Source organism: Lycium ferocissimum, chromosome 1, assembly GCF_029784015.1.
Source record: "Lycium ferocissimum isolate CSIRO_LF1 chromosome 1, AGI_CSIRO_Lferr_CH_V1, whole genome shotgun sequence".
Taxonomy (NCBI): domain Eukaryota; kingdom Viridiplantae; phylum Streptophyta; class Magnoliopsida; order Solanales; family Solanaceae; genus Lycium; species Lycium ferocissimum.
In genome coordinates, this window is record NC_081342.1 from 13289930 (window position 1) to 13300861 (window position 10932).

Genomic DNA, 10932 nt, shown 5'->3' on the forward strand with positions numbered 1-10932 from the left:
AAAAGTCAAAATTTATATTTAAATAATTCTTTTATAACACTAAACAATGAAAAATAAATTTTTTGGGTACTTTTTGTTTATAACAAGCAAATAAGGTTTAAATGTCAAAATAATATTATATGTGTATAATAACTTATCGCTATAAAAAATCAAAAAATATCAGAACAAATGAGGTTGTTATAGAGAGGTTTGATTGTACAAGCACAATTTCACTATAATTTTTTTTTTTAATCATGCCTTATTTTTTCTTAAACTTAAATTTGTAACCTTATGGTAATATTAATTGATTTGATATAAAGATTATGTTATCTACGGAAATTTGATTCTTATCAGAAGTTTCTCTATTTTATGAATTAGAACTCAAGGCCTGTGAGTGACTAATGACTCAATTTATCCCAACATATCCCTCTATAGTTATCACACAATTGCTCTTCTTTAGTAAGCTCTCTTCCGTCATAGAGATGGGATTTTTTAATATAAATGCAAGTTATTCTTGAATACGAGTGTTGTTCCATGTGTATAAAGATGCTGAGATGCTTAAATATTTGTTTAATGATGACCCAAAGGCAGAAAAATATACAAAAGCCAACAAATTTAACTATTTTGGACACGTCCCTACGAATAGTTTGACTATCATCAATATGTTATATTCGGATCATCGTGATACAAACTCAGATCTAATAACCTCTTGATAAATAATTAATACAATAAAGTGTTTTGCATTGGTTGTTGAGGGAATAGGATATTGCCTTTTTTATATTGTATTGAACGATTCTCATCTGATGAATCATGTTAAGGGTTGGGTTAGTCATATAATTACGTTTACTTTCTTTATCCATATCCATCCTTATTCGATTAATTATTCTTGGTTATTAAATTAATGTTGGTCATTTTGTTATACTGTCAACATTGTAACCATCCAGTTTTGAGCCTAGAAAATATTATAATGTTCAACCTTGTTTGAGAAAATGAAAAATTATTTTATTAAATAATTTTGATAAATTTCACCTCATGAGCTAATTAAGTTAAATTTTGGTATGTTAAAAAGAGACGAAACAAATGTGTTTTTTTTTTTTTTTTTGAAATTATATTATAGATGGCAAGAGAGCTGGGAGATACGTTTTTGAATTTACCATTAAGAAAATCACAAGCATATTGATCCAAAACACACTAGAAATCAAAAGCGACAGGGAAGGCGGAAATAATAGACGCGTAATGGGTACATAAATAAAGTTAGAATAAAAGTCATTTTACGTGATCTTGGTGCTTCCAACAAAAAAAAAAAAAAAAGTGATCTTTGGCTGACATCAACATGATTCTATTATATATGTCTGCGAAATTTGTTTTATGTAAAAAATTAAATGAAAAAGTGGTAATTAGAAATTTATTTATCGACTTCTCTGTTTCTCCATATATAATGGTATTGGTATTTACTGAAGTTCATGGACCCCTAAAATGAAAAAAAAACATCTAAACTAAAAAAAGAAAGAAAAGAAATTCAATAGCAGAGTTTGATAGAAATATTTAGGTATCGTTGAAATATTTATGATGTAGTATTTTATTTATAATTAATTTATGATCCAGTTTACGCGGAAATTCTGTACAAGAGTCTTGAATTCTATGTTATACAAGTTTCCAAGGATTTAAGCTCAACGGAGTTGAGAGAAATTGGATACTAAAAATGTAATAAGACAAAGTATTTTTGGCAGTAGTGGTCATCCACTCTTACGTGATTATTTCGTATTTGGTCCATTGTTAATTGTCGTTAGTGACTCTAATTATCTAATCCACTAACTATTCTATTTTCTAATAAAGATTGTTTAAGCAGTAATATCTTTTTGAGGATCAGGCGGAACCTTAATTCTCCGTGCTTAGCTGTGAAGGTTTTCTGATAAAATAAAATACTAACTATATAGTAATTATATATGCTGACTGATTTATTCACTTGACTCTTTCATTTTTTCATTTCTAGTCCAATGACTTAAAAGTTTAGTAAATCTACCCCACCAACTCTTATGTTTGTCCTACAATTTGTCATATTGTTAATAAAAAAGTTTCTATTAGTAAATGATCTTTTTGGTACAAATTAGAAAATATCATCGGCTGCTAAGGAAAGAGGGAATGGTGGTGGGCAAGGAGCATGCTAGAGACGAGTCGGTCAATTTTTTGAAAATGAAAAACATATGTTGTTGTGAAAAAAATCCAATAAAGAAAAGGACACTTCCAAACAACTCCAAGATAGTCCTCTAACAATCAATATAAATATTTAAAGGCAAAAAGAAAGATCAAAAGATTTTTGTAAGAGAAAATAGGTACAATGCACCCTAACATTTTCATAGAATTAATTATAACACACTCAACCTTTTCGGGTGACCTATTACCCTCCTGGACAATTTTAAAGTGAAATTAATACCTCCCTGAATGGCGAGGTGGCACAGAGAATGCAGTTCACTCTCTTTGAGAGAGTGAGAAGCAAATAAAAATATTAAAATAATACTTTTCAACATTTCTACTTTTCATTTTACTTTTTCTCTTTTCTTATTATTTTCCTTTTTTTTTTCTTTCTCTTTTATTCCTTTCTTCTTCTTTGTTACACACACTTTCCCTCACCGGAAGTATACATTTTCCGACGATTATTTTTTGTGCACGGACAATTAATTATATAAAAACCAACAGTTTCTTCCTATTAAAAAGTACTAAAAGCACGTTGGAAACTGCTATGCTTCAATTTACAATATCAATTTGAGAATTAATTACACCACTCCACATTCTAATCTACACCCTTTCATATTCTATGTTGCCACCGTTAAAAGCCACATGTTCTCTTCCAAATTAGGAGGACCATTTCTCCAAAACTATACCATTTTAAAGATTTAAAAACCCAACACCAAATTGAAAAAGGTACGGTAAAACATTTTTTCAGCCAATTATTAGCGGGAGAAAGGAGTGGCCAGATTTGGCCATTTTTTCCGGTCAGAAAGGGGGTGACTAAAGAAAAATTCCCAATGAAAAGATATGGAAAATTCCCAAAGAAACGATATGAAAAAATACACAAGTGTCCAGATTTGGCCATTTTTCCGGTGAGAAAGGGGGTGACTGGTGGTTTTGGTGGTAAAATACACGTGTAAGGCGCGTGTAATTCACCCACATGAGGCAGATCTGGTTATGGCTTTTCAGAGAGGCATTAATTTCACTTTAAAATTGTCCAGGAGCGTAATAGGTCATTCGTAAAGGTTGAGTGTGTTATAATTAATTCGGCAAAAAATTAGGGCGCATTGTAGCTATTTTCTCTTTTTCTAATCCAAATGTTTAAAAAATGATTTACTAAGTAGAAGAGCCGTATAAAGATTTTTTGCATTGTTGACGAGTTTTAACGACATATAGTAAATTATTTACTTTATGTTTAACGTTATCAAATTAGGCTTATTATGATAAGAAAGAGAACACTGTGCCTAACTTAATTAAAAAAATAGCTCATGAGATGAAGATTGCTTAAGATCATATCAAGAACTTTAACATTGCCCAAGATTGAACATTTAGAAACCAGACAAATAATATAGGGTCCAACTGAAAATAGAAGAAGTGGGATGGGACCGACTCTAATACAATGATAAGAAACTAAACATTGAACATAACACATTCCAAAAATTAGTTCAATGAGGTGAAATTGTTTGGGACCATATAAGAAATGTTACTCATCCCACGACAACCGATATGGTACTCTAATATACTATAATTAACGTCCATGTTATAGTGGATTTCTTAATTTGACGATGCTAAGAAATTATACATTAAAAGTGTAAAAAAAGTTAAATTACCCTCAAGGGTGGCTCAGTTTATTGAGCATCGGGTTTTCATAATGGAGGTCTCAGGTTCAAAACTTCCTGTCTACGACAAATGTGGGGGGATTTGCCTTACAGGTGAGCCCTCGCAAGGAGCTTGTCTAGTGCGGTTTTCCTCTCGCGTGGTTTGCGGGCTATCAGGACAGAGTGGCGGTTTATCCTGTGAGCACTCAAAGGATAGTGGCTGCCGGTTCCTTGTCATTAAAAAAAAAAAAAAAAGTGTAAAAAAAGTTAAATTGTAAAAAAAAAATGAAGCGGGTTAAGTGATGATTAAGGTAGTCGGCGTGGATGCGTATTAACCCTTGGAAAGTAAGAACAAATATTGTGGCGTGGGAACAAAATGAAGTGGTTTGTGTACTGTACAAGACTTTTAGGTGCCTAATAAAGTCAAGTCTCCATTAACTTTAATTAACTTTCCATTAAATTGAAAAAAGCAACTTTGTATTATAAAAATACAAAGAGATAATGAGAGTGTATGCCACTACAACATGTGTCCACAGTACAAAGTAGAGAGGATTTATATTAAGGAATTTCTTTATATTATAATTAGCAAAGGAAATTAATTAACGGGTCCTATTAAACAATACATTTGAGCCGCCTGTTTTGTCGTTTCTCTCGCCTTTATTCACCAACGCCGTCCGTTTGCCTTTCATTGCTCGCCTCATTTTTTCCACCTTTCCTTGTCATAAATATTTATACTCTTTCTTTCTATTTTTATTTTATGAGGACCAGTTTGACCACGAGAATTAACTATTCTTTTTTCAGAATAATTTTATTTTACTTCAAAATTAGTGTTTCGTTATTTAATTTTTAATTTCAATTTGGAGTTGGGTTTTAAATTTTAAAAAGGGGACGTGTTCAATAAAATACAATACAACATAAGATAATACATACACGTAGCTATATTTTTAAATTTACATTCGCATAGCTAACTTTTTTTTTTGCAACAACGTTTATACATACAATATACAACAATATAAACTTACTGTAGATGATGTATCAACCTTGTTAAAAGTGTCTAATAATGTATCGTTACGGTAAGATTAGAAATATGATATTTAAAAAGGCCAAAATTAATTTCAACTTTGAAAAAAGGTCATGGGGTCTGCCATCTATTTGTTGCGCCGCGTCATCTAGCCGCAAGAATAATTTTTTGTCTAAAGAAAATAATACGGAATTATTTTTATATTTTGGAAAAAATATTTTTTGTTGAAAAAAAAAATTATTTTTTAAGAGTATAAAAAATCATAAAATTTTATTTTTTTCAAGAAAAAATAATACCTTTAATTATTTTTATATTTTTTTTGAAAAAAATTATCCGTATTCGATAAGATTAGAAATAAATTTCGCTTTGATAAATATTTTCTCTAAATAGACATAGAGTGTTATTTTCCCTCAAAAAGTCCTTCAAATTTGTTTTCCATAAATTTCAAACAAAGTGCTCTATTCTCTCAGTTACGAAAAATATAACCAAACACGATTACATCTCGAACTCCATATTCATGAAAGTGAAGAATATTTGAAATATATTGCCAAACGCCTACTAAGATGGTGAGATTATTTTGAAAAAAATCAGCAATTATTTTTATGATGACAATTTTCCCCCATATATTATACTAATTGTAATTTATACTTAAATACGTTATGTAAATTAATCATTTTAAAATAAGGTTAAGAAATTAGTTCTGAATAGAGACTTGCGGTCCCATGAACTAAGCTTCATTTTCTTTCAACAATGAACAATTTGAGATAATTGATTTTGATAGTTGCTAATTCATGATTTGACATGTACGAAACATGATTTTCATTTTTCATTTATGGAATTTTGGATAAAAGCCCTTTTTTGCTTCTCTTCAATGGAATTTATAAATTTTCTAGGATGTATTTTGATTTTTTTTTTTTTTGCCTAATTCTTCAATCTCCATAGACCAAAATAAAATAAAATAATACTTTAATTATATTTATCTCGACGAGCATAACGACTCTATTGTTCGGACGACGAATTGAACCTATATAATTTTCAAAAGCAATTTGACTGTTGTACACCAAATTCCTTCATTTCTTTTTTGAAACAAGAGTAATGTTTACTACTCCCTCCGTCCCAAATAAGTGTCTTTTTGCCAAAAAAATTTGTCTCAAAATAATAGTAGCTTTAGAAATTCAAGACCAAAATAAGCCAATTATGTTCTTAACATTAAAAAAGAGAGTGCACAATATTTAAGATAAAACAATCAATTTACTTCTATTAAATAAGAGTAGTTTAGAAAACTATACATTATATTTTTGATTTCTTAATGAGCTTAAATGAGCTAAAACAAAGATACTCTAGTACGCTCTATGATATTGAACCTATAAATAACCTCGTAGTCCTTACGTTGCATTTGATCAAGTTTTTAAAAGTTTTGGACCTTTGATTGATTCTTCTTTAATTTCTTTCTTTCTTTCTTTCTTTTTTTGGTTAAAAACAGCCATAAATAGTTAACAACTCTACAATGAATTGTTAATGACGCTTTCTCTCTCTCTCTTTTCTTCACTGTTGTTGTCGTCTCTCTTTCTATTCCCCTTTTTGGTCTTCACTGTGTGTTCGTGAGTTCTCCACGCTTTTAAAGTTTTAACTCTGGGGCTAATATTTTCTCTATACTCTTTCTTCTTAAGCCAACCCCCTCTTGCTGTGACATTTGTGTTGTGTTGTTTTCACAAGGGTCTCTTCTTGTTTTAGTTTTTAGCACAAAACTAGGAATCAACCCCCCCCCCCCCTCTTCCCCCCCACACCCCACAACTCATTTCCAGTTTATTCGAGTCATTATGAATGCTAATAGACTTGTATTCTTGAAGATCAGTGCACCCTTTTAAGTTTCTTGAAAAAAATTTGAGTTTTTAAGCAAATATTTATGGCTGGCAGTAACGAGATCAACGCTAATGAATCTAAGGTATTTTCTTTTGACTACTAACCCCTTTTTCTTTGTGAATTTTGTTAATTTTTTTTTGTTAATGATTATGTTAATTGGCCATTTTTTCTTTAATTAGAGGATCATGTCATGTCTGAATCCACTAGTATGGTCTATGTTTTGGGGTTTGACCTTTTGTGTCTGGGAAAATTTGATTTTTTTTGAGGAAAAAAGGATGAATCTTTATCATTGATTTAAGTGGATGAGCTTTGATTAGGTACATGTTATGTCATTCTTATGTTTCTTTGCCCTGTCTGTACATATTTAACCTCCTTTACAAAATCACCTTTTGCTTTCTTATTTGCTCTTTTGGGGTTGATTTTTTTGCTTTTCCATTTTGACTTTCTCTTTCTGGCTATGCATACAAATTTTGCAGATGTTTCCTTTATTTGTTGTGACTATTTGTGGATTGTCACAAGATGTGTATTGCTATGATCAACTTTCTTTTAGTAGTACCTTAGAGGGGATGTTTATTGGTTCTATTATTTGCAGATGTTTTTTTGTAATGACTAGACCTTATGTGTTATGTCCCTTTTGGCAGAGAATGGTTCCACTTAATACATGGATACTTATATCCAATTTCAAGCTGGCTTACAACATGCTTCGCCGGTCTGATGGCACATTTAACCGCGATTTGGCTGAGTTTCTTGAAAGGAAAGTTGCTGCAAATTCGATTCCAGTTGATGGTGTTTACTCTTTTGATGTAGTTGATAGAGCTACGAGCCTACTTAACCGAGTCTATAAACCTGCCCCAAAAAATGAGGCTGATTGGGGTAAAGTAGAGCTTGATAAACCTTTGAGCACAACAGAAATTGTTCCTGTTATTATTTTCTTCCATGGTGGAAGTTTCACTCATTCTTCAGCCAATAGTGCTATTTACGACACATTTTGTCGTCGCCTTGTTAGCATCTGCAAGGCTGTTGTTGTTTCTGTGAATTACAGACGATCACCTGAGAATCGTTATCCTTGTGCGTATGATGATGGATGGGCTGCTCTTAAATGGGTGAAATCGAGGACATGGCTTCAAAGTGGGAAGGATATGAAAGTTCATGTCTACATGGCAGGTGATAGTTCGGGTGGTAATATTGCTCACCATGTTGCTGTGAGGGCAGCTGAAGAAGGGGTCAAAGTATTGGGAAATATTCTTCTTCATCCAATGTTTGGTGGACAAAAGAGGATGGAATCCGAGAGTAGATTGGATGGGAAGTACTTCGTAACGGTTCAGGACAGGGATTGGTATTGGAGGGCATATTTACCGGAAGGGGAAGATAGGGACCATCCTGCTTGTAATATATTTGGACCTAGGTCTAAAACCCTTGAAGGACTTAACTTTCCAAAGAGTTTAGTCGTTGTAGCCGGTTTGGATCTTGTTCAAGATTGGCAATTGACTTATGTTCAAGGATTGCAAAAATCAGGGCACGAGGTGAATCTTCTATACCTAAAGGAGGCAACAATAGGTTTCTATTTCTTGCCTAATAATGATCATTTTCGTTGCCTTATGGAGGAGATAACAAGCTTCATCCATCCTAACCGTTCATAGACTTACTTAACTTCAACTAAAGGCAGCTATATATAACAGAAGCTTGACATATCACTCGGGTTTTTTTCCTCCTCTGTAGTGAATATAATGGTGTGTAATATGATTTGTGTAGAATTACTTCTCTGTATCACATTATATTGGTGATAAGAGTGTCCACCCTTGCGGTTGTCGTTCTGCATTTGAAGGTGTTTGCCGATGAAATGTCGGCCCTCCAGGGGGTGCCTGAGAATTGTAACTTGTGGAATTGGTAGAAGAATCTTGTATCCAGCAATGGAAGGTGGATGTAGTATTGATAAGGGAGTAATTTCTGGTGGTCTCTCAGTTGTTTCAAGCATCTGGTTACTACCACTAAAAAGAACTAATTTCAGAACTTGGATTGGAAAGTTCATGATGTTGTGATCTTATTTTGTATGTTATAGTTATGTTTTTAGAAAATATATAAAAGATTTTGCTTGTTAAGTTTCTCCCAATCCTCTTATCTTGTCTCTTTTGTGTTGTTTAGTTTTACACTATCAGATTACTTAAAAATCAACTCATGGTAGTTGTTTATGCTCTAAGTGTATTGATTTAGTTTGGAAATTGAAGAAGTAAGTAATACGTCACAAATAGTTAAAACTATACTGGTAGTATAACAAGTGTATATTATAAAGGGTTATTTTGCACAAAGCCACAAACTAATGTAGCACTTGGCTTTTTGGGTATTTAACCCCACATTTCAAATACCCTTGTACATTATGTCGGAATATATATTATTTTATGTGAAATATAACATGAATAAAAATATGCATACTAACAATTCCTTGTCAATATTATCTAAAGACAAAAAGGAAGTGTGGACGGTGGAAGCTTCCTATGTATGGCATTACTTATTGTATATGAGTTGGTTATCCTGCAACTTAAAGGGTACCTCGTAAGTAAATTTGAATCCAGAATTTAAAGTTTATGAATTTTATTATTTGCTCGTACTAAAGGAAAATCTGAAAAGCAAATACAAAACTTAGGTCAAAATCAACTATTGTAAGTACCTTAATACGGTGGAAGCTTCCTATGTATGGCATTGCTTATTGTATATGAGTTGGTTATCCTGCAACTTGAAGGGTACCTCGTAAGTAAATTCGAATCCAGAATTTAAAATTTATGAATTTTATTATTTGCTCGTACTAAATGAAAATCTTAAAGCAAATACAAAACTTAGGTCAAAATTACTAAATTCTGCCTAACCTTACCATCAACTATTGTAAGTACCTTAATTTGCCCTTTGGTACTAAAAATTGAGTAAGAAAAAAGTCATCTGCTAGAATTGGAGGTCATGAGTCATGACAATGCCTATTGTTGCAATTTTGTACGTAGGAAGTTGGGGGTTGGGGTGGGGGAGGGGGTTGGGGGTGGACCATAAAGGAATCCCTCTTGTCATCGCCCCCCCTTTGAACCAAAAGGCCAAAGACAGAGCCAAAACAAAACCCTGTCCATCCAAAGTGAAATGAAGGGTACAATTTACATAGTTGCATGATTGGACATTGATTCAATGCTTTCCTTCCTTCCTTGAAGTTGATATTTTCTATTCATTTCTTTGTCAGCTCTTCTTCTTCTTCTTGTTCTATATATGGGCCTTTTGGGAATTTAGGATAGTTTTGGGCATTGAATAAATTGGTTTTCTTTTTTAATTTTTAATTTATCTTATATATATTTTTTTGGATTAGAGACTTTAAGGGTAGAGCTTATCAACCATTGGTCGGGAATTTTGGATTTAGCACTTGTTTGTACCAGTACAATAAGGGGACCACCGTATAATAATATACCAAAATTTTATTTTCCGACTATTTTTGGGGAATTGTTTCTGAAACTGTTAGTTCAGAATTTTCTATATTTGTCTAAAATTAAATGTATTAAATTTGACTTCATAAAACTCCTTTTTTTTTTGGGTGGAGGAGGCCTGGCCCTAGATTCGAGAAAGACTTGGTAAGACTTGAACGTTGCACCTACACAATATAAATTAGCTGTTTTATTGGATAAAATTCATAAATAGTTATTTTCCTTTTTTTTAATTAAAAAGTAATCATTGTGCAGAAGTTTCAAATTGTACAATTAAGCTTCTAGAATACTATCATGAAGTTTTACTCATAAAATTTAAAATTCCAACATAATAATTACAGTTCAAAAACAAGACTAAAATGTGGTCAGTTGGTGGTATTCCTACTGTTTTATCAGCGGGTTGTTATCAATTCTCCAACTATTAGAATGAGATCAATGTAAATTAGTTCCTTCATGTATTGAACCACCTTAATTTCCTTCTTGCTTTTAATAAAATGCACTTTATTTAGCCAAAAAGAAGATCAATGTAAACTCTTGCAATACTAAAAATCTTAAAGAAAAAATATTGACAAAAAGTAAAAGTAATATTTCTGTAATCCTTGACATAAAGGATCATAATTTTTGGTTAAGAAAAGATCAAATATCATTACACTTCAAAAAGAAATATGTAAAATTTTACTAACTTGAAACAAAAAATAGACTACTAGGAGAAATAATGGCAAAAGACAAATTGTCCTCTATTTGTCCACATTGACTTTGAACTTTTCTATGCTAATTCTTGCTTACAAGT

At 31.9% G+C, this 10932-nt stretch overlaps 1 protein-coding gene across 1 annotated transcript; it reads left to right on the forward strand.

The window, feature by feature from the left end:
* Positions 1-6213: 6213 nt before the first annotated feature.
* On the forward strand, positions 6214-8794 carry LOC132048870 (gibberellin receptor GID1B-like). The gene is made up of 2 exons (XM_059439557.1): positions 6214-6772; positions 7332-8794. Exons 1-2 carry the CDS (start codon positions 6734-6736, stop codon positions 8328-8330), a joined length of 1038 nt encoding a protein of 345 aa, XP_059295540.1. The 5' UTR covers positions 6214-6733; the 3' UTR covers positions 8331-8794.
* The last annotated feature ends 2138 nt before the right edge of the window (positions 8795-10932 follow it).

Bases quoted from the DNA above. Each gene is read 5' to 3' on its own strand.
- LOC132048870 (XM_059439557.1), top strand. From the start codon at position 6,734: ATGGCTGGCAGTAACGAGATCAACGCTAATGAATCTAAG. The intron at 6,773-7,331 runs GTATTTTCTTTT...CCCTTTTGGCAG, and splicing joins TCAACGCTAATGAATCTAAG to AGAATGGTTCCACTTAATAC.